The sequence below is a fragment of the Urocampus carinirostris genome, chromosome 19, assembly GCF_059441175.1.
Source record: "Urocampus carinirostris isolate Australia breed hairy pipefish chromosome 19, RoL_Ucar_1.0, whole genome shotgun sequence".
NCBI classification, from domain to species: domain Eukaryota; kingdom Metazoa; phylum Chordata; class Actinopteri; order Syngnathiformes; family Syngnathidae; genus Urocampus; species Urocampus carinirostris.
The window spans coordinates 23,836,248-23,860,544 of NC_142367.1; the positions used below are offsets into that span (position 1 = coordinate 23,836,248).

The following is a 24,297-nucleotide window of genomic DNA, read 5'->3' on the forward strand; positions in this document are numbered from 1 at the left end:
CGCAGAGCGCCTTTTGTTAGTCCCTTTGCCTTCAAATTAATTTGAGTCAGTCCTTTCGTGTGTCTGTACTTCACCAAAATACAGCAAATCATTTTTGTGCCATGTTTGTTCTCTTACAGAAAATTATCTCACACACACACACACATATATATATATATATATATATATATATATATATATATATATATATATATATATATATATATATATATATATATATATATATATATATATGTTCTCCTCCACCATTTTCTTCCATCTTCAAACCACATCATTTTCTTTTAATGTTGTTTTATCAGCCTTTTGCCAGTTTTTTGGGTACACGTAGCAGCAAAATGGCAGATAATTATGGCAAGTACCTCTAGGTGGAGCTCATCATATCTAATTCAAATACCGTAAATTCCGGACTATAGAGCGCACCTGATTATAAGCCGCACGCACCACATTTTAAAAGGGAAACCGATTCTGTACTTACACAAGCCGCACCTGTATATAAGCCGCATGCGCCCACATTAAAAAATGTAACACAAACACAAAATTAACCTAAACCCGACTTTAAGTCCCATGATTGAAACTAAATGTCCTTCATTAAAGTACGCAGTCAAAAAATCACAGCCGGCAAAATAAACGGAAAATGATACCGGTACTTAAGGTTTGATGCAGACCTGCAGAGTCCGGGTCCCGTTGAAAGTAATCCAAGGAAAAAAGTGTATATTTCCAAAGGTAATGGTGGGAAAAATATATATCCACTATTATCCGCCGCGTCCACAAACAGGTCTGTCTGTTCCTCACCTTCACTGCTCCCCACTTCCCGTCACCCCGCGTTTGTTCCGCCCCTCCTTTTTCATTTGCCTGTGCAAAACATATCAGAATAAGTGTCTAAAATAAATACAAATAAATACATTACAAAAATATACAGTGGCAAATGCATATTATACATGGGTTACACATATTTACAAAGAAAGACGGTACACCGAGAGTTTTCAAAGCTTTAATAATAATAACATAACTTTCATCCCAAACGGTGCCTGTGACAGGGCAGTTAATGGTAGCAACACGCTAGCAACACGCTAGCATCACACTCGCAACACAGTAAACGGTTCTGGTAAAAAAACATACCGTACTTGTAAAAATCATGGTAAACCGTCCTCATCTTCCCCCTTAGAACTGAAGCCATCAAAGTCGTCTTCCTCAGTGTCGGAAAGAAGTTGCAGTCTTCCTCGGCGCATATATTCCACCGGTCTAAATCTTACCTTTTGTACTCGAGCGCCGCTGGCGGCCCTTAGAAAAATGACATAAATTGGCCGCATCAATGAATAAGCCGCAGGGTTGAAAGTTTGGGAAAAAAGTAGTGGCTTATAGTCCGGAATTTACGGTACAAATTTCTCTAACCAGGAGCGTTTGTAAAAATGCACAATCATATAATTTAAGTCATTTTATTTTTAAGTCAATATTGTTTTTCAATAAATGAAGTGTTTTCATACTTCAAGAAGGCACTAAATAATACACACTATATATTCATTGTAGTCCAGCTTTACTGTCCGTTGGTGTTCCACAGGGCTCAATCCCGGGGCCCAGGTATAACCAAAATTGTATAAACTAAACCAGATTGTAAAGATCTCATTGTGTTTATATTAAAATGTGATTGGGGGGGGTAGTAATAAGCACTCAAAAAGCAGGATTGGTTACATGATGGCTTTTATATTCCCGTTACAATGTTTGTGATACATCCACTTCTTTAAAGTCCAAATAAACACAGCAAATCAAGAAAGAAAACGTAAATAAAGCACCCCAGAAAAATAAAAGTCCCTTATGCATCCTATACACACCGTATTGCCTATTAAGTGTTTCGTTATTGCACAAAATGATGCCATTTTGATGACTTTAAAACTTGACACAACAAAATAAACTCCCTGAGAAGCTTCTAAGGGATGATGGCGGCTAATTTTTTTTGCCATTTTAACTCTACAACCCATATTTAAATCTCATTCACGAAAACTGATGGGTATCAACGTCGAATTGCGTTTTATTGTGGCTAACACTTGCAGGTTTGTTGTTTAAAGTGCTTCATGACACTGTACTGGTTGAGAAAGAATTCTGGGAAAAAAAACGAGCACTGCACTTGTCTTTCAGACAGGATTATTGGATTATTTTATCCGGCTCGCCATAAATTTCCGAGTATGTCAAAACAAGAAGCGAGTCTATAGGTCGTTTCTATCAAAAGTTATTTCTAATAAATGCAAGCCAAATGTTCTCTCCTGCCGCCAGGGGGCAGTGTTGAGTTTGTAAAGCATGGTGGGTTGGTTTAGGTGGAAATCTGCATTCACTCAACTGTTAAAAATAAACCAGCTAACACATTCAATGCCATTGTTTTTAAATAAATGTATTGGGAAAATACTCGTTATACGTGATTATGATATGTAAGGTAGATAAAGCAAATTAATTAAAAAATTAGAAGATGACAGGTATGTCAAACATATGGCCCACGGGCATCACCCGGACTGTAGGATTATTTTATCCGGCTGGCCATAAATTTCGGAGTATGTCAAAACAAGAAGCGAGTCTATAGGTCGTTTCTATCAAAACTTAATAAATGCAAGCCAAATGCTCTCTCCGGCCGCCAGGGGGTAGTGTTGAGTTTGTAAAGCATGATGTAAAAAAACATTCAATCAACTGTTAAAAATAAACTAGTTAGAATGTGTCCTACGCCATTCTTTTTAAATAAATGTATTGGGAAAAGATCACTCGTCCCCTGTGGCGTTCCACAGGGCTCTGTACTTGGCCCCCTCCTTTTCAGTATTTATATGCTTCTTCTTGGTGACATTATCCGCAAGTATAATATTAGTTTCCGTTGCTATGCAGATGACACTCAACTGTATCTGCCACTGGAGACAACTGGACTATTAAATTGTAGAAATCTGGAGACTTGCCCTACTGAGATTCAAAGATGGATGCCACTTCATTTTTTGCGCCTTAACCCAGAAAAAAACGAAATGTTGATTATTGGTCCGGGTCATTGTTGTGAGTTGTTTTCAAACACTGCCCAGACAAATGTAAAATAAGGGCTGTACAAATAAATGTGACTTGACTTATCCGTAATTATGATATGTAAGGTAGATGAAGCAAATTACAAAAAAAAAATTCTAAAAATTAGAAGATGATATTCTTTACAGATCCTGCCCACCTGAGAACATAAAATCTGGATCCGGCCCCAGAGCCAAACCAAGTTCGAAAACCCTGCTCTTAAGAGAACAAATAAATGTTTCCTCACTGTTAAATGTGAACCTGGAGTGCCACGTCCAATTTCGTAACAATGACAATAAAGGTATATTCTATTCTAAATATACGATGTATGACTCAATTAAAATTGTATTATAGGAGAAAATATTGCACGGCTCCTTCCCCCGACCCTCTAGACTTGAATAATACATGAGAGGCCAAAGTGCAGGCAGTTATTTGAATGCTGGTGTAGATTACAGCAGTATTTCCAGGACAGAGATTAAGTATCGGCTTTTTTGTCACCCGAGCTCCTGGTTTCGATCCGATACCCGCACTGTTTCGTTTCCGATTTCACGACATTGAAGGCGCATCAGAACCTGTTTATTGATTGTTAGCTGAGTTTGATTAGCGAATGATGTCATCGTGATATGATCACAAGACGTGTGATTGGTTGAGGTCACTCATGTGATCATGTCATGAGATCTCATCATGAGAAAATGATGTCAAATCGCTGTTTTCCACGCAAATGGCGCGTGGGAAGTAGTTTCTGAGAGGCCCTTTGAGAAGTAAATCATACTTGCTCTCATATATAACATCATACCCTCACACATCCACAACTATACTTTCATACAGACACAATCAAACCCATGCACATTACTATAATCTCCCACACACACTACTATACTCTTGCACAAACACCACTCTCTCATGCACGTTACTATACTTTCTCAAACATACTCTATCTATACTCTCATACACACACTACTATACTCTAACCCATACTCATACTTTTATACTCACATTACTATGCTTTCGCACACATACTACTATAATCTCACACACATAATACTATACTCCCCCCACCCAACGCACAAACACTACCATACTCTTGCACGAGCACTACTCTCTCATAAACTTTACTATACTTTCTCAAACATCCAATAACCTCTCATATACACACTACTATACTCTCTCACCCATACTCTCTACTTTTATACACACATCAAAATGCTTTCACACACATACTATAATCTCACACACATACTACTATACTCCCCCACCCAACGCACAAACACTACCATACTCTTGCACGAACACTACTCTCTCATAAACTTTACTATACTTTCTCAAACATCCAATAACCTCACCCATACTCTTATACTTTTATACACACATAACTATGCTTTCACACACATACTATAATCTCACACACATGCTACTATACTACCCCACCCCACCCACACACACTACTATACACTTGCACAAACACCACTCACATGCACGTTACTATACTTTCTCAAACATACTATTAAACTCTCATACACACACTACTATACTCTCTCACCCATACCTTTACTTTTATACACACATTACTATACTTTCGCAGCCATACTATAATCTCACACACATACTACTATACTCCCCCACCCCACATTACTCTTGCACAAACACCACTCTCTCATGCATGTTACTATACTTTCTTAGACACTCTTATACTCTCATACACACACTACTATACTCTCTCACCCATACTCTTATACTTTCAAACACACATTACGATGCTTTCACACCGTTATACTCTCATACACACTTTAAAACCCTCACAGTTAACATCATACTCACGACTGCAGTCATATCCATGCAAAAATCTACTATATTCCCTCATGGACACTACTATACTTTTTAACAAATACTATAAAACTCTCATCTCACACACAAACTACTATACCCCCCCACTCACAAACACCACTCCCTCTCATGCACATTACTATACTTTCTTAGACATACTCTTATACTCACACACACACACACATACACAGTACTATACTCTCTCACCCATACTCTTATACTTTCAAACACACATTTCCTATGCTTTCATACACATACTACTATAATCTCACACACATATTATACTCCCATGAATATAAAGAGATTGACTCTCCCACAATCAATTAAACCCTCAGTTTACATCATACTCTCACATACGCACAACTGTACTCTCATAGAAACAGATATATCTATGCACAAACAATGCTATACTCTCTCATGCACACTACTATACTTTCTAACACATACTATAAAACTCTCATACACACACTATTATCTCACACACAAACTACTATACCCCCCTTCCCCGTACAAACACCACTCTCTCGTGCATGTTACTATACTTTCTTACACATACTCTAATACTCTCATACACACCCTATACTCTCTCACCCATACTATTATACTTTCAAACACACATTACTATGCTTTTGCACACTCTATAATCTCTCACCTATACTATTGTACCCTCATACACAAATTACATACGCACAACTGTACTCTCACAGGAACCTATATATCCATGCACAAACAATGCTATACTCTCTCATGCACAATACTATACTTTCTAACACATACTATAATACTCTCACACACTACTAGATTCTCTGACACACACTGCTATAATCTCGTACCCAAACTACTATACTCCCCCCCACACACACACTCTACGATAGACTCTCACACAAACGATTATACTCTCTCTCCCACAAATTTTTCCTCACACGCCATTAAACTTATAACCCTATATTACTATAGGGTTATTTTTTACCTCTCAGGGTTGTTTTACTTTGCGTACTTTTGGTAACCATGGCGATGCAAGATCTGTGAGTACATGTTGTACAATAAGTTGTCAAATTGGAGTTGCTACCAGTTTAGTAGTATTTTTGAGACAGTATGGTAGTATGTGAGAGTATAGTAGTACGTGTGTGACAGCAAAGTAGTCTGCTTTAGAAAGTATAGTACTGTGTGAGAGACTATAGTAACACAGTGAAGAAAAAAAGTATTTGAACACCCTGCTATTTTGCTAATTCTCCCACTTAGAAATCATGGGGTTGGAAATGCATGTCCGCTGTGAGGGAGATAAACTAAAAAGAAAAATACAGAAATCCTAATGCACGATTCTTTAACAATTGTGTAATATAGCTGAAAATGAGTATTTGAACACCTGAGAAAATGCATGTTAATATTTGGTACAGTAGCCTTTGTTTGCTAGTACTGAGGTCAAACGTTTCCTTTTGATTTTTCTTTTTAGTTTATCTCTCACAGCAAAATAGCAGGGTGTGCAAATATTTAATTTCTTCACTGTATATGTAAGAGAGAATAGTAGTAGGTGTGAGAGCATAGTATGTTTGTGAATTTATGAGATATAGTCTTGAGAGCAATTATGATTTACCCCTGAAACGGCCTCTGATAGTAGCTTGCTAGCTAATAAAACGTAGACTTAAAAACTTACATTCCCGTCATGTTTGAAAACGGTAGCTATCATTTTAAATAACCGCAACATTTAACAAAGCTTAAAACACGATTTTTGGCAATTCCCCCTTAAAAATTGTATGATTAGCCTAGCTTAGCATTAGCCGTCAAACGGCTCAGCAATACAACTTGAGAAGCAAAATGAAAAAAAGCCACAATTCTCATTCAGGTATTTGCATTTTTTCTTTTCCTCGCCCGTAATTATTCGCATACCTTACCCGATAGCGGTTACACCCAGTCGTTATGTAAATATTGTAGGTCTTCTCTTTTGAGTTTTTACTTTTAAGGTCTCAAAATTCCAGACTAATTCACATGTAAAACGATTACAAGCAGTTTAAAATCCTTCTTATGAAGTTAACTACTTAGATTTTTGTGATATTTAAAACTCACAGAAACGAACATTAGACAAGAATTACAGTTCCTATTATTGATCAAAACGATGTTTTTCAACCAATACCTGTATTCTATTTATATTCCCCAAAATAATAGAAAGCATGGTGGGTTGGTTTAGGTGTAAAACTGCATTCATTCAACTGTTAAAAATAAACTATAATTGGCAATAATTGAATTATATGAATTTAGAATACTAGTAGTGATTTTTGAAACCAGTATTAGTTATATATATAACTAATATATAGTTATATATATACTAATACAAGTATTAGTAAACCTAAATAAAGTTCCAACACCCTTATGAAAAAAGGCTAAACTTATTCCACCAAGACCTTTTCATCTACTTATTTCTAAATAAAAAACGATTATACCTGTATTATATTTTTTTAAAAGTGTGACTAACAGAAAATATGGGAACAGTTTAAATTCAAACTCTGTTTACACTTTGGTAAATAACACTTATTCTTGTTTCAAGAGCGCCGGTATTATCATTAGTACCTATGAAACTATGTACTATATTTTCAATTCTATAAATCTATGTCTTTTCTAGATGTTTTTTTGTTTTCCTAGGCAAGAAACTAGCATCTTTTTGCTGAAAACTAGCTCGTTCTACTGCCGGCGTCGATTACTCGCATGATAAGCTAGCTTCTGCGCTCAAAACTAGCTTGTCGCGTTGAAAGCTAGCTCCCTTTTTGTCAAAAACTTGCATTGCATTCACCCAGCGTTGTATTGTTCGGAGTCAGAAACTAGCATAGCTGCTAAAACTAGCTTTGTCTGTTTTGGAAAAAGTTAGCTTAGTCTTCTTGCTGATAATTAGCATCATATTCTTCTTTCTCGAGAACTGGCTTGTTCTACTGCCGGTATCAAAGACTAGTTTCTTTGTCCAAATTAGCATTATGGTAAGTTAGCGTCAGTCTCCTGCGCTGAAAACTAGCTTCTTCCTCTACATGTAACAAGGAGGGAAGAATGGTTGTGTTCTTGGTTGAAAACTAGCTTTTATTTTGTCGAAAACGCGAGTCGTTTTCAACACGGGGAGCTAGCGTTTAAAATTAGCTTCTCGGCTAAAAGCTAGCTTTTTATTCTGTGGAGAAAGCTAGCGTACTCTTTTTGCTAATAATTAGTAACTAATACTTCTTTGTCCAAAACAAACTTGTTCTTCTACTACTGCTAGTGTCAAATACTAGCTTCTTTGACAAAATTAGCATTACCTTCTGCATGCTAAGCTAGCCTTCATCTCATCTGCGCTGAATTCTAGCTTCCTCCTCTATGTGTGAACAGAAAGTAGGCATGGTCGTGTTCTGTGGGGAAAACTAGCTTCCTCTTTGTCAAAAACTCGCGTTGTCTTCAACACAGGAAGCCAGTCTTGTATTGTTCTGCTAGCTAGAAGTAGCTTCTCTGCTAAAAACTAACTTTGTATTTTTTGGGAAAAGTTAGCATACATTTCTTGCTGTTGGTTAGGATTATTAGGATTATAGTCTTCTAGCTTTTCTTCTGACAGTGTCAAATACTTGCTTTTATAACTTTTTATCTACACGGTATAAGCTAGCATCAGTCTCTTCTGTTCCCAAAACTAGCTTCTTTCTCAACCTTGTAAAGGAAGCAAGCATAGTTGTGTTCTTCATTGAAAACTAGCTTCCTCTTTGTCGAAAACCAGCGCAGTATTGTTCTGCATCAAGGACTGTTTTGCTAAAAACTAGCTTTGTATTCTGTGGAGAAAGCTACCATAGTCTTCTTGCTGATATTAAGGATCATATTCTTCTGTATTATTAGTTAGCATAGCATGTTTTAGACCAGAGCTAGGAACAAGCTAGTTTTCAGCGCAGAAGAGACTGATCCAGGCTTACTGTGCAGAAGACAACAATAATTGTGTCAAGGAAGCTAACTATTCGACACAAGCAGTAGTAGAGAAAGCTAGCAATAAAGAAGCTAGCAGAACCTTGGTAACCTTCCTGGTGACTGGAATCACCGAGTTGAAGAAGAGAAACCTCTAAAAACATACAGGACATGTGGCCCTCCAAGAAGATGATCAGCAAGAAGACTATGCTAGCTTTTCTTCACAGACAAAGCTAAATATGGTCCGGAGCAGAGGTGGGGAAACTGGTCCTCAAGGGTCCTACATGTTTCAATTAATGGATAGAATGTATTAGCTTGTTTTGCAAGCTAGCAGGACCTTGTTAATGATTCTAGTGATCTAAATCACCTGAGTTGAAGAAGACCGGGTTAACCACCTCTGTTTCAGACAAATGTGACTTATACTCCAGTGCGATTTACAGTACATCCTGGAACATATGGTATTAGAGCACCTTTGTTTTGGTTGTTTTGGGTTTAAACTTTTACCCCACTGGAACAATCATCTCTCCTCCACAATCTTCTTGAGACAGTCCACCACGTCCTGGCCACTGCTCCAGGGTACCATGTTAGCCTTGAAGTTTGCCCCCTCGGACTTGAGCAACCTGTGCATGGGGAAGTCCTTCCTGGGGAAGACCGTGTCCCGGGGTCCCAAAACCAGAGAAGGGCAGATGTCGTTGGCGCCGTCCCCGACGTAAAAGACCTGTTGGAACGGCGCGCCGCGCTCTTTTTGCCGCAGGGCCAAGTATTCCCTCAGGACCACCTGCTTGCACAGGTTTTCAGGACATCGGTCGCAGGAGTGGGCGTGGTAGGGGAGCAGCACCAGACGGCCGGCGCTGTCAAAACCGGCAGGGTTGGAGAAGATCTCCCGGAAGAGTTGGCGCACCCCGGCGCGCTTCAACCAGGTGTCGATGAAGTAGACGTTGGCGTCGGAGACCACCGCCAGTTCGAAGTCCGGCTGGCGACTCCGGAGGAAGTCCAGGAGCGCGGGGGTACCGGGCGTAGGCGGGATCGCCTCCAGGGCGGAACGGATGGCCTCGGGCGACACCCCCTGCTGGGCCATGTAGGCCAGGATCTGCTGCATGTGCTCGTTGTAGTGGCCTTCGCGGTAGCTGTTCTTCAGCCAGTCCGGCAATCGCGGATCCGGCAGGGCCCGCAGGACCGAGTCGTCGCTGTTCTCGTTCACCAGGGTCTCGTCGAAGTCGAACAGGACCAGGAAACGGGCTGGAGGCTCTGCCGTCATCTTGGGTACTCGTTAGGATCCCTGCCAGGAGAGTTTTGCGGTTAAAATGCGGGCTCATTCGTCAACCGAGCCACCATCATCAGCTCGTGTGGCACGCCAGACAATGCTGAGAGAAGCACAAGAGAAAAAGGAGCCAAATAATGACTTGCAGTGTTCAATATGTCCACTGTATGTCACCAAAGCCACGGGCCGTTTGCAAAGCACCCACCGTCTGCTGACCACGACGGTATTTTACTTCAAGAACGTTTTGTCAGGCTTCAAACTTTAAAAATATAAAATGGTTTCTAGAAATCAACACGTGAGACTGAATTGTGAAGTGGAACCAAATTATTTCAACATTTTACATTACAGGGAATGGGCAGCACGGCGGCGCAGTGGTTAGCGCGTGTGTGGCACAGTTCTAAGGTCTTGGGTACCTCTTGTGTGGGTTCAAATCCAGATACCGGACTTCCTGTGCGGAGTTTGTATGTTCTCCGGGCACTCCAGTTTCCTCCCACATTCCAAAAACATGCATTTCAGGTGGATTGGCCGGTCCAAATTGTCCCTAGGTGTGAATGAGCGAGCCAATTGTCTGTCCCTGTGTGCCCTGCGATTGGCTGGCAACCAGTTCAGGGTGTCCCCTGCCCACTGCCCGATGATTACTGGGATGGGCTCCAGCACCCCCGAGACCCTACTGAGGATAAGCGGTGCGGCTAATGAGGGATATTTACAAAGAAAAAAACTGAAAAGTAGGTTTTCCCTGTGATTTTTATACATTTTACTATAAAGGATTTTATACAATCTACATTTAGTGAATGCAATGAAGATTTTTTCAAAGAGAAGGCTTAAGTTCAATGACAGGTCACGCTGTTCTGAATGTGAATGTTTTGTTTAGTTCTGTTGATAACAGAATTCTGACACGGATGGTAGGCGATGTTTGGAGAACAAAGCCCTGATGACGAGGAATTGGCAGGATGTTTTGACCATGACAGACATCGAGGCGACGAGGTGGAGTCCACGTGGGGAGTCTCTGGCCCGCCCATGGGAGGAGCCGACACGCCAGCTTGGGAAAAAGGCGTGGGCCGGGAGAACGGTAGAAGCTCGAGGGACAATCGAGAGAAAAGGCTCGACGAAGAGCGTCACTAATTCGATGTAATTCACTTAGTTTATTATTTAAGAAATTAAATCTGCACTCGTGTTGAAACGCCGGTCTCTTGTTCATTTTTCCATAAAGAAACGAGCATACATTGTTGGGAGAATGAAGTTTGTGTTTGGTTAATGGAGTCAGATAACTCATTCGAACAATTTGGTAAACGATACATTGTAATGTATTTAATTCCTAACACTTGTTCTCTTAGCTCAGCCAACTGACTCCAGAAGTTCCTTGATGACTTCTGAGGGATCCAATGTCAACCTAAATGACAGAGTGCAACTGTGTGCTACTAAGTCTCATTTTAGATGAACCTGCTCCGTGACGGGTCGCAGGTTCACCTTCCAACGTGGACAACGAGCCAAGACTTATGCAAAATATACAATAAAATTTGTAACTAACATTAAAAAAGGCGTTACAATGGCCAGAACTCAATTCTGTGGAGCATTTGTGGAAAGATCTTAAAAATGCTTTGCACCATCAAACTTAAATGGACATGAGCTGTTTTGTGAGGAAGAATAGGCAAATATTTAAGTTTTAAGATTTGCAAAACTTTACATACCCCAAAAGAGTTAAAATTGCCACTGCAAAATGTTATTGCCCTTTTTTTCATTGCAGTATTGTTACAATGCATTATTCTTCATTGCATTCTTATTATTATAACTTAGTGCTTCCGCTACGGTAGTCTTCCAGTGTGGAGTTTGCATGTTCTCCCCGTCCTCCTACATTCCAAAAACATCCATGTCAGGTTGATTGGCCTAACCGAATTGTCCCTAGGTGTGAATGAGCGAGCGAATTGTCTGTCCCCGTGTGCCCTGTGATTGGCTGGCAACCAGTTCAGGGTGTCCCCTGCCCACTGGGATGGGCTCCGGCACCCCCGCAGCCCTACTGAGGATAAGCGGTGCAGATAATAGATGAATAGTAGTCTGTATGATGTATATATCCAAGAGTGCTGTGTCTAATCTCATTGCATACACTGTTCTGCAACGTTGATATCAATGACATTGAATTGTAATTGGAGCAAAGTATTAACTCAAAGGGGGCCAACATTTTTGCAAAGCCCTTTTTTCAATTTTGTTTTTGTTAGCGTCATAGAAAACATTCAATCAATTTGCTTACATTTCAAGATTATGTCTCACATGTTGTTGATTCTTGGAAACGATCTATAAGTTTGACAAATAGGCGGTCCGCGGGCCAGTTTAGGCCCGCTAAGGGATTGAATCCGGCCCGCAAGACGACAGTGAGAGAAGCGCAAGAGGAAAATGAGCTGCAGGTTGAAATATGTCCACTTGATGTTGCCAAAGCCAGGTGCCTCCAACAAAGACACTGGACTTGTATTTATTTCTCTCTCTCTTTCTCTCTTTCTTTTCCACCCCTTTTCTCCCACTCGGTCTCCGTTTCTTTCACTCTCTGTCTCTCTCTTTTTCTCTTCCTTTGTTGCTCTTTGTCTCTTTCTCTCTCTCTGTCTGTTAACCTCTTTTGCCCTATCTTCCTTTTTTCCTTTTCTCTCTTTTATCTTTCTCTCTTCCTACCCTTTGCGCTTTCTTTTCTTATTTCTCTCCTTCTGTCTTTCTATTTCTCTTTGGATTTCTTTCTTCCTCTCCCTTTCTTTTCCCCCCCTCTCACGACTTTTTATCTTTTGTTTCTCACGCTCTCTCCCTCTCTCTTTTACTTTCTTTGTCCTGCCCTCTCTCCTTTTCCCTCCCTTTTCTCTCATTTCTTTATTTCTTTGTTGCTCTTTGTCTCTTTCTCTCTCTGTGTCTTTTAACCTTTTTTTGCTGTAACTTCCTTTTTTCCTTTTCTCTCTTTTCTCTTTCTCTCTTCCTACCCTTCGTGCTTTCTTTTCTCTCCTTCCGTCTTTCTATTTCTCTTTGGATTTCTTTCTTCCTCTCCCTTTCTTTTCTCCTCTCTCACGACTTTTTATCTTTTGTTTCTCACGCTCTCTCCCTCTCTTCCCTTTTTTTCTTTCTTTGTCCTACCCTCTCTCTCCTTTTCCCTCCCTCTTTCTCTTATTTCTTTCTCTCTCTTTTTCTTTCTCTTGAATCTACTCGTCCGGCCCCCGACGGAATGTTTGTTGTATGGTGTGGCCCCCGACTTAAAATGAGTTTAACACCCCTGTCTTAGAGTACTTGAGGGGGGGGGTCATTACTTTTGCTAGGTCCTGCATGTTGTTTTATGTCAGTTTGTTGTATTTCAAGACTTAAATTTCATTTAATTCAGAGTGTTTTTTGGAGCTTTTGGGAGACTTTTTGACAACGAACATCAGTAACGGTGTCGATTCCTCATAACACAGAAATGGTCCCACCCGACCGGCTGGTCCAGTTCTTTTCACGCTTCCCGAAACTTTTTTTTTGTCCCCCCGTCACAACTCCGATTCGAGAAAACACATTCGAGAGAAAAAAATGGCCGAAGATACGTTCCAGCACGTCCATCACGTCGGAATGTATCTGAAATTTGGCAAACAGAAAGAACGTCTTCTCTTCAGCAGGCGAGGGCGTGTTTTGGAACTGTTTTTTGAAGATAAGTTGGAAAAAAAACGCAGCAGCAAGAGCAGAAAATTGGAACCACAAGACCCAAGGCTTTATGGACGACATACCGAGGGGGACATTCGGGGGGGAAAACGTCATAAAATGCAGCTAACGTGCTCGACTGTACAAATCTGGAAGTGGTTTCGAGCCTTTAAATGCAAGAGGATAGCAGTTGGTTATTTTGACAGGAATGTAAAGAGAGAGAGAGAGAAATTGCAAGGGAGAGAAAGAGAGAGAGAGAGAGAGAGAGAGAGAGAAAGACAGAGAGAGAGGGAGAGAGAGATAACTGTAGAGGGAGGTTGTGAGAGAGAGAGATGTAAAGTGAGAGAGAGATATGTAGAGACAGAGAGAGTGAGAAAGATATATATATATAGAGAGATTGTGTGAGAGAGAGAGATTTAAAGAGAGAGAAAGATATAAAGAGAGAGAGAGATGTAAAGACCGACAGAGTGAGAAAGAGAGAGAGATATGTAAATATTGTATGAGAGAGAGCTTTAAAGAGAGAGAGAGATGTAAAGAGAGAGATATGTTGAGAGATATACAGACAGAGAGAGTGAGAGAGAGATGTAAAGAGAAAGAGAGAGAAAGAGACCCTATCACCCTCTTTCTTCCCCATTTTCGACCCTTTCTCTCTCTCTCAACTTTTCTCTACATCGCTCTTCTCTCTCTCTCTCTCTCTCTCTCAACTTTTCTCTACATCGCTCTCTCACTCCCTCAACATTTCTCTACATCACTCTCTCTCTCTCTCAACTTTTCTCTACATCGCTCTCTCTCTCTCTCTCAACTTTTCTCTACATCTCTCTCTCTCTCTCTCTCTCTCTCATCTTTTCTCTACATCGCTCTCTCTCTCTCTCTCTCATCATTTCTCTACATATCTCTCTCTCTCAACATTTCTCTACATCTCTCACTCCCTCAACATTTCTCTACATCTCTCTCTCTCTCTCTCTCTCTCAACATTTCTCTACATCTCTCTCTCTCTCTCTCTCTCAAAATTTCTCTACATCTGTCTTTCTCTCTCAACAGTTCTTTACATCTCTCTCCCTCTCTCAACATTTCTCTACATCTCTCTCTCTCAACATTTCTCTCTCTCTCTCTCTCTCTCTCTCTCTCTCTCTCTCAACATTTCTCTACATCTCTCTCTCTCTCTCAACATTTCTCTACATCTCTCTCTCTCTCAACATTTCTCTACATCTCTCTCTCAACATTTCTCTACATCTCTCTCTCACTCTCTCAACATTTCTCTACATCTCACTCTCTCTCTACATCTATCTCAACATTTCTCTACATCTCTCTCTCTACATCTCTCTCTCTCCCTCTCTCTCTCAACATTTCCATACATCTCATTCTCTCTCTCTCTTTAAACATTTCTCTACATCTCTCACTCTCTCTCTCTCTACCTCTCTCTCTCTTTCTCTCTCTCTCAACATTTCTCTACATCAGTCTCTCTCTCTCTCAACATTTCTCTACTCTACATCTCTCTCTCTCTCTCTCTCAACATCTATCTACATCTCTCTCTCTCTCTCAACATTTCTCTACTCAACATCTCTCTCTCTCTCAACATTTCTCTACTCTACATCTCTCGCTCTCGCTCTCTCTCTCTCTCTCTCTCTCTCTCAACATTTCCATACATCTCACTCTCTCTCTCTCTCTTTAAACATTTCTCTACATCTCTCACTCTCTCTCTCTCTACCTCTCTCTCTCTCTCTCTCTCTCTCTCAACATTTCTCTACATCCGTCTCTCTCTCTCTCTCTCAACATTTCTCTACTCAACATCTCTCTCTCTCTCTCTCTCAACATTTCTCTACTCAACATCTCTCTCTCTCTCTCTCTCTCTCTCTCAACATGTATCTACATCTCTCTCTCTATACATTATATATATATATATATATATATATATATATATATATATATATCCTTTTGTCTCTTTTTCTCCCACTCTTATTCTTTCCTTTTCTCCAACTTACTAGTCCGGCCCCCGTGAGATTTTTTATAGCATTTGTGGCCCCCGAGCTAAAAGGAGTTCGTCAGCCCCGGTATAGGGCATTCCTCTATCGGTTTAAGTGCAGCATGCAGAGCAGAGAGCGAGTCTCGCTCGCATTGCACACACTAAGAATATCCCAGTGTTGCTATTTTGGCACGCTCAGCGCTTAAAGTCAAAAGCCGAGCGTTCGGCGCTCCAGTTAAGGCTTTCAAAAGCGATCGTCATTAAATCTCTCACACGCGCGCGCGAAAAACATCCCTTGTTGTCATTTATTCGCTCAAAACGCAAAAAAAAGGTGATCCTGGAGGTCCTTACCGACAGGTCCGCAGCCGCATCCCAGTGACGGCAAGCTGTTGACGGACACTTGGCCAGGATCTCCACCGCTGCAGCAGCGAGCTGGAGGGAGGAGGGAAAGGTCATAAACACACTCGTTCGGGAATCGCGTGGAGTAGAAAGAGGCGCGTGGTGATAGTCCGCCATGTTGGATGTGGAAAAAGCGCTTCAAGAGTTAGTGCAGATGATGAGACTTTGAGGCAGGTTTGGAAAACTACGGCCCGCGGGCAACGTGCACAAACTTTTTAATAAGAAAACGGTCAAAACCTAACACTGATACTTATATATAATGGTGATTAAAGTACTACTACTAAAGAAATGTGTTTCGTACCATCTAAAGAGATTGTGTGAGAGAGAGAGATGTGAAGAGAGAGAGAAACACAGAAAGAGAGAAAGAGAGAGAGAGAGATGTAGAGAGAAAGATAGAAAGAGAGAGAGAGAGAAAGAGCAAGAAAGACATGTTGATAGAGAGAGTGAGAAAGAGAGAGAGATATGTAAAGAAATGTTGAGAGAGAGAGAGAGAGAGAGATGTAGAGAGATAGCTGAAGAGGGAGGTTGCGAGAGAGAGATGTTAAGAGAGAGAGATGTGTAGAGTGATGTAAAGACAGAGAGAATGAGAAAGAGAGAGAGATATGTAAAGGGATTGTGTGAAAGAGAGAGAGATGTAGAGAGAGATGTAAAGAGAGAGAGAGATAGAGAGAGAAAGAGAGAGAGAAATAGAGAGAGATATGTAGAGAAATGTTGAGAGAGAGAGAGAGAGATGTAAAGAGAGAGAGATGTAAAGAGAGAGAAATGTAAAGAGAGAGAGAGTGAGAAAGATAAAGAAATATGTAGAGATTGTGAGAGAGACAGATGCAAAGAGAGAGAGAGAGAAAGAGAGAGAGAAAGAGAAAGAGAGAGATATAAAGAGAGAGTGAGAAAGAGAGAGAGTGAAACTACGGCCCGCGGGCTACATGCACAAACCTTTCAATACGAAAACGGTCAAAACCTAACACTGATAATTATATATACTGGTGATTAAAGTACTACTACTAAAGAAATGTGTTTCGTGCCATCTTCGTGCTCATTGTCCCTTTGTACGTCTTGTCCAAAAACGATGAAATACTACAAAAAATCTTATAAAACTTACAATTAGTTCCTAAAAACAGGAGTGTAATCTATTGTTTTTATTTTATTCTGAAAATCAAAAAACTATGTATTAAATACTGTGAAAATACAATCACGGAGATACCATCATACAAGGGATACTACTTCATAAATACTACAGAATAGTATACAACAGAAGTCATACTAAAATAAGACAAAAATACTTCAAAATTGCTAAAAAACTATCAAAATGAGTGCTTCAAGACAAGACTATCATATTTTTCTTTCATTTTGAAAAAAAGCAATACTTTATAACTCCTACTACAGTAATACTACAATAAAGGCATAGTACTACAGATAACAGACATACTACAAAAATCCCATAAAACTTACACTTAGTTCCTAAAAACAGGAGTCTAATCTATTATTTTGCTTTTATTCTGAAAATCAAAAAACGACGTGATAAATACTGTGAAAATACAACTACGGTGATAACATACTACTGCGGAAATACTTTTACAAAAGCATACTGCAGAAATACGACTAAAGTAAGACAAAGAAGTGACAAAAATAATTCAAAATTGCTACAAAACTATCAAAATGAGTGCTTCAAGACAAGGGCCTACTATCATATTTTGCTTCTATTTAAAAAAAAATACTACATAACTGCTACTACAGTAATACTATAATAAAGGGATAATACTACAGATAACAGACATACTACAAAAATTTTGTAAAACTTAAATTTAGTTCTTAAAAACAGGAGTCTAATCTATTATTTTGCTTTTATTCCTAAAATTAAAAAACTACATAATAAATACTGTGAAAATACAACTACAGTGATACCATCATACAAGGGATACTACTTCATAAATACTACAGAATACTATGCAACAGAAGTACTACTAAAATAAGGCAAAGATGTGACAAAAATACTTCAAAATTGCTACAAAACTATCAAATTTAGTGCTTTAATACAAGAGCCTACTATCATATTTTTCTTTCATTTTGAAAAAAAAGCAATACTATATAACTCCTACTACAGTAATACTATAATAAAGGGATAGTACTACAGACGACACTACAAAAATCCTATAAAACTTAAATTTAGTTCTTAAAAACAGGAGTCTAATCTATTATTTTGCTTTTATTATGAAAATAGAAAAACTACATAATACTCTGAAAATACAACTACTGTGATACCATCATACATGGGATAATACTTCATAAATACTTCTACAGATATTATACGAGCGAAACACTACTAAAATAAGACAAAAATGCGACAAAAATTGCTACAAATCTATCAAATTTAGTGCTTTAATACAAGGGCCTACTATCATATTTTTCTTTCATTTTGGGAAAAAAGCAATACTACATAACTCCTACTACAGTAATACTATAATAAAGGGATAGTACTACAGATGACACTACAAAAATCCTATAAAAATTTAGTTCTTAAAAACAGGAGTCTAATCTATTATTTTGCTTTTATTCTGAAAATCAAAAAAACGACATAATACCGTGAAAATACAACTACAGTGATACCATTTACATGGCATTTAGTAGTCTTACCTGTATTAGGTCGATAAAGCTGTAAAATCATTTAAATTTCAAAATAAACTTCATTTATTCATTCAAACTTCTTATTTTAGCCACATCAAATATGGCGACTGCGTACACGTCCACTATGATCGCTAACGAAGACTCTAAACGTCTATGACGTCGCCTAAGCACCACAGGAGGGCGTTCTCGTTTAAAGGCAAAGTGTCAAGGTGGATTCGCAGGGGAAAACCGCTTCCGTCACACACTTTCAGAATTAAACTTCCGCTAAACCACGTCGACTGTACGAGGGAGTCACGTTTTACGAAGTCATCCTAACAGGAAGGTGACGAAACCGTAAAATGGTGCGCCATCTGCTGGTGGTTCGAAATAATTGCAGGGTTACTAGCAAATCCATTGGCTTCACTGCAACACAACAATCCGTCAAAAAGACAAATTATCGGACACAAAGCGAGATTATTAATGTTATTTTCTTTTTTTTTTTTTCAATTGAAAATTTATAATATACGCCTAAGGCACAGGTGTCAAACAGGCAGCCCGCGGGCCGGATCAGGCCCGCTAAGGGATTGAATTCGGCCCGTGAGACAACACTCAGAGAAGCGCAAGAGAAAATCGAGCTGCAGGTTGAAATATGTCAACTTGATGTTGCCAAAGCCAGGTGCCTCGAACAAAGACACTGTACTTGTTTTCTCTCTGTCTCTCTCTCTCTCTCTCTCTTGCTCTCTTCCACTCTTTTTCTCCCACTCTCTATGTCTCTCTTTTTCTCTTCCTTTGTTGCTCTTTCTCTGCGTCTTTTTAACTTCTTTTGCTCTAACTTCCTTTTTTCCTTTTCTCTCTTTTCCCTTTCTCTCTTCCTACCCTTCGCGCTTTCTTTTCTCTTTTCTCTCCTTCTGTCTTTCTATTTCTCTTTGGATTTCTTTCTTCCTCTCCCTTTCTTTTCCCCTCTCTCACGACTTCTCTTTTTATCTCTTTTGTTTCTCACGCTCTCTCTCTCTCTTTCTTTTCCACCCCTTTTCTCCCACTCTGTCTCTTTCACTCTCTGTCTCTTTTTCTCTTCCTTTGTTGGTCTTTGTCTCCGTGTATTTTAACCTCTTTTGTTCTAACTTCCTTTTTTCCTCTTCTCTTTCTCTCTTCATACCCTTTGCGCTTTCTTTTCTTATTTCTCTCCTCCTGTCTTTCTATTTCTCTTTGGATTTCTTTCTTCCTCTCCCTTTCTTTCCCTCTCTCACGACTTCTCTTTTTATCTCTTTTGTTTATCACTCCCTCTCTCTTTCTCTCTCTCTATTTCTTTTCCACCCCTTTTCTCCCACTCTGTCTCTGTCTCTTTCACTCTCTGTCTCTCTCTTTTTCTCTTCCTTTGTTGCTCTTTCTTTCTCTCTCTGTGTCTTTTAACCTCTTTTGCTCTAACTTCCTTTTTTCCTCTTCTCTTTCTCTCTTCTTACCCTTCGCGCTTTCTTTTCTCTCCTTCTGTCTTTCTATTTCTCTTTGGATTTCTTTCTTCCTCTCCTTTTCTTTTCCCCCCTCTCTCACGACTTTTTATCTTTTGTTTCTTACGCTCTCTCCCTCTCTCTCTTTTTCTTTCTTTGTCCCGCCCTCTCTCCTTTTCCCTCCCTCTTTCTCTTATTACTTTATCTCTTTTTCTTTCTCTTGAATCTACTCATCCGGCCCCCGACAGAATGTTTATTCTATCGTGTGGCCCCCCCAGTTAAAATGAGTTTGACACCCCTGTCCTAAGGTGTCTTTTAACGAAAGATGGAGGAAAGTGGCTAAAGTTTAGCCAGAAATGAAAGTGAAAAATTAAAGCCCCAGTGTGTAATATTTGACTACTAAATGTCACTGTATTGTCTAATGCAAAGGAAAACCAGTGCCAAATGAACACAACGTAGCAGCAAGATACCAAACATGGCAGCGACGACTCGGTAGTGATCTTACAATGTAAAAGACATACAAATGTCTTAGTGATTCGATATTTAGTTTTGTAGTATTTTTGTAGCATTAATACAGCACTTCTGTAGTATTTGTGTTTTTTTGTAATATTATTGTACGATTTCTGTAGTAGAATTTGTTTTTGGACTGTAATAGTTTTTGTAGCATTTCTGTAGTAGTATTTTGTATTATCGAGTTGTTTTTTGCCCCACTAGGAGGCACCAAATAATACACACTGTCCCTTTAAGCAGCAGACGCTGCAATGAACCATGTCCTACTGAAAGTCCTCTTCGAGATTTTTTTTTTCAACCGTTTAGAGTTAACGTACTTTTTTTTCATTCGAATATCTTGTTCAAATGATTTAATTTCATGCCTATTTTAAACCTTTTTAACGCATTTTCCTAAATTTTTCTCGTTTTTCTAGAGAAAAAAAAAGCAAAAAAATAACGCTTAAAATGAGTGAAAGCGAAACGTGGAACAAAAGAAATGTTATTTCTACATTATAACCTTTTTTCGGGTTAGTGGATAACGCATTCGTGGCACAGTTCTGAGGTCATGGGTTCAAGAGCCTCCTGGTGTGGAGTTTGCATGTTCTCACTGTGCCTGCGTGGATTTCCTCCCACATTCCCAAAAACATGCATGTCGGGTGAATTGGCCTGTCCAAATTGTCCCTAGGTGGGAGTGAGCGAGTAAATGGGAAATGGTCTGCAATTGTTGTTATTTTTGCTGAACTCATTCCCATAATGTCTCACTACAACATTGTCCATTGTGGCACCGAAATGAGGCATTATGGGAATGAGTTCAGTCATTACAACATTGGATAAATGGTAAATGGTCTGCATTCAAACAGCGCTTTTCAAGTCAATGAAGAGCTCCCAAAGTGCTTTACAATGTGCTTCACACTTACCCATTCACACACACTCACACACCAATAGGGAGTCAGCCTCCAAACGTTTGGAGGATAATCAAGATGCTAAATGTCAGCATTCCTATAGCGCTTTTATAGTTAATGAAGACCTCCCAAAGAGCTTTACAGTGTGCTTCACACTTACCCATTCACACACACACTCACACACCAATAGCGGAGTCAGCCTCCAAACGTTTTGAGGATAATCAAGATGCTAAATGGTCTGCATTTCTGTAGCGCTTTTCAAGTCAATGAAGACCTCCCAAAGCGCTTTACAATGTGCTTCACATTTACCCATTCACACACACACTCACACACCAATAGGGAGTCAGCCATGCAAGGCACCTACCTGCTTATTGAGGTGTCTGTATGCCCTGCGACTGGCTTGCAACCAGTTGAGGGTGTCCCCTGCCCACTGCCCTAAAATAGCTGGGATGGGCTCCATCACCCCCGTGACCCTACTGAGGATAAGTGCTATAATGGACGGATCTCTATTTTTTTTAATGACAAATAATCATTAAAATGTGATTTTTATATTAGATTGGCATCATTTTTAACGTCATCTAAAAATCTCCCCAAAACAACAAAAACGATACTTGAAATTAGAACAAAATATCTGTCATAAAATAAAAACGTTATCATGTTCTAACTTAGAAACTAAAGAGTTTTACCAAGTTAAATTTGTTTTCCTGTTTTCTGTCTTTTTTCAGTTGACCCTGGTTTTCCTGGAGGGGGGATTTCTCAATGTTTCTTTTTTTCCCTCATGTTGAGGTTTTTGAGTTTTCCCTTTCCTGCATGTTGGTTTCAGATCAGGGGATGCGTTCATTGTAACCTAGAAAATCCAGGAGAAAATCCACATCGTGCACGACAAAGTGCAAAATCAATGCAGTTTATGTCCTATGTGTTTTCATCTAATTGTACTTTCTTATTTTTTCTTTTTTTTAATTATCCATCCGTCATTTTCTTTTAGCCATACTTTAGATCAGGGGTGTCAAACTCATTTGAACTCGGGGGCCACAGAATAGAACAAACATTCTGTCGGGGGCCGGACGAGTAAATTCAAGAGAAAGAAAAAGAGAGATAAAGAAATAACAGAAAGAGGGAGGGAAAAGGAGAGAGGGCGGGACAAAGAAAGAAAAAGAGAGAGAGAGCGAGAGAAACAAAAGAGATAAAAAGTCGTGAGAGAGGGGGAAAAGAAAGGGAGAGGAAGAAAAAAATCCAAAGAGAAATAGAAAGACAGAAGGAGAGAAAAGAAAGCACAAAGGGTAGGAAGAGAGAAAAAGAAAAGAGAGAAAAGGAAAAAAGAAAGTTAGAGCAAAAGAGGTTAAAAGACACAGAGAGAGAAAGAGACAAAGAGCAACAAAGGAAGAGAAAAAGAGAGACACAGAGAGTGAAAGAGACAGAGTGGGAGAAAAGGGGTGAAAGAGAGAGAGAGAGAAAGAAATACAAGTACAGTGTCTTTGTTCGAGGCACCTGGCTTTGGCAACATCAAGTTGACATATTTCAACCTGCAGCTTGTTTTTCTCTTGCGCTTCTCTGGTTGTCTCGCAGGCCGGATTCAATCCCTTAGCGGGCCTGATCTGGCCCGCGGGCCGCCTCTTTGACACCTGTGCTCTAAAGCTATGCGCTGTGAGAGAGAGGGGACTGAATCCACCAAACAAACTCATGAAAAATCGCGAGTAGATACTTTAAGAAAAAAAAATCAGCAAGAGAGAACCAGCCCGAGCGTGATGATTGATATTCTGGGCCAGACCTGAATTCCGTTTTTGGCTCGGACTTTAGCGCTTACCTCTAGTAGGAAGGGTCCCTTGAGACCATCCACCGAACTCCATCGAATACGGACGAATCAGTGTCGTTGGAGTCTCTGGGAAACCCTCTCTTGAAGTTCGCCAGCCTTCTCCTCTCAGCTCACGTCTTTCCGTAAGATTGCGTGCCGGCTCCTCCCATGGGCGTGCCAATGAAGCCCAACGTGAGCACCACCACCTCGCCACGAAGTCTGGAAAAACTCAAAACAGCGGAGAGCGTTTCTCCAAAAATTGCCTGCCGTCCTCCATCAGAGTCCTGTTATCAATAGAACTAGACAAAATATTCAGCATTCAGAACAGGGTGACCTGTCATTGAACTAAAGCCTACTCGGTGAAAATCTTCATTGCACTCAATAAATGTAACTTGTATTCCATCGTATAACATCCTTTATAGTCAAATGTATAAAATCCTTCAGGACTTTTTGTGATCAACAAATAAACAGGACTTGACTCGTATTTCTATGTATTACGGCAGGACGGGCCTTCCTTTTTAACGGTGGCAGAAAAAAACATGGCTGCCTGGACAAAATATTCTGCATTGAACTAAAGCCTAGTCGGTGAAAATATTCATTGCACTCAATAAACGTAACTTGTATTCAATCGTATAAAATCCTTTATAGTCAAATGTATAAAATCCTTCAAGACGCTTTGTGATTAAGGGCCAAACAAATAAACAGGACTTGACTTGTATTTTTTTGTATTACGGCAGGACGGGCCCTCCTAAATCCGGTCTGCCTGGACAAAATATTCTGCATTCGTAACGGCCTGACAAGACATTGAACTGTCACGAGGTGGAGTGGAAGGGGGCTGTCGCGAGGCGTGGTGGAGTGGAAGGGGTGACCGGACCGGAACGGAGGCAGGAAGGGAGAACTCAATTGCGTAACGATCCAAAACTTTTATTCACCAAAATAAAAGTTGTCCAAAACTCTGGGACATGACAAAACAAACAGTTGTTTCTTCCAACTCAACTAAACAGGACAAGGCATAACAGAACGGACAATGTTTAAAACTAAAACAGGACAAGGCATAACAG

The 24,297-nt window shown here is 39.8% G+C and overlaps 1 protein-coding gene across 2 annotated transcripts; it reads right to left on the bottom strand.

The window, feature by feature from the left end:
• Positions 1-1,172: 1,172 nt before the first annotated feature.
• Positions 1,173-18,728, bottom strand: LOC148347810 (putative phosphatase phospho1). Of its 2 annotated transcripts, XM_088323727.1 has the most exons (4): positions 18,639-18,728; positions 15,960-16,040; positions 9,219-10,027; positions 1,173-1,281 (listed from the first exon to the last, which is right to left on the bottom strand). In XM_088323727.1, exon 3 carries the CDS (start codon positions 10,004-10,006, stop codon positions 9,266-9,268), a length of 741 nt encoding a protein of 246 aa, XP_088179853.1. In that variant the 5' UTR covers positions 10,007-10,027; positions 15,960-16,040; positions 18,639-18,728; the 3' UTR covers positions 1,173-1,281; positions 9,219-9,265. The 2 variants fall into 2 exon arrangements, with proteins under 2 accessions (XP_088179853.1, XP_088179852.1); XM_088323726.1 differs by lacking the exon at positions 1,173-1,281 and having other exon boundaries at positions 8,803-10,027.
• Positions 18,729-24,297: the final 5,569 nt, after the last annotated feature.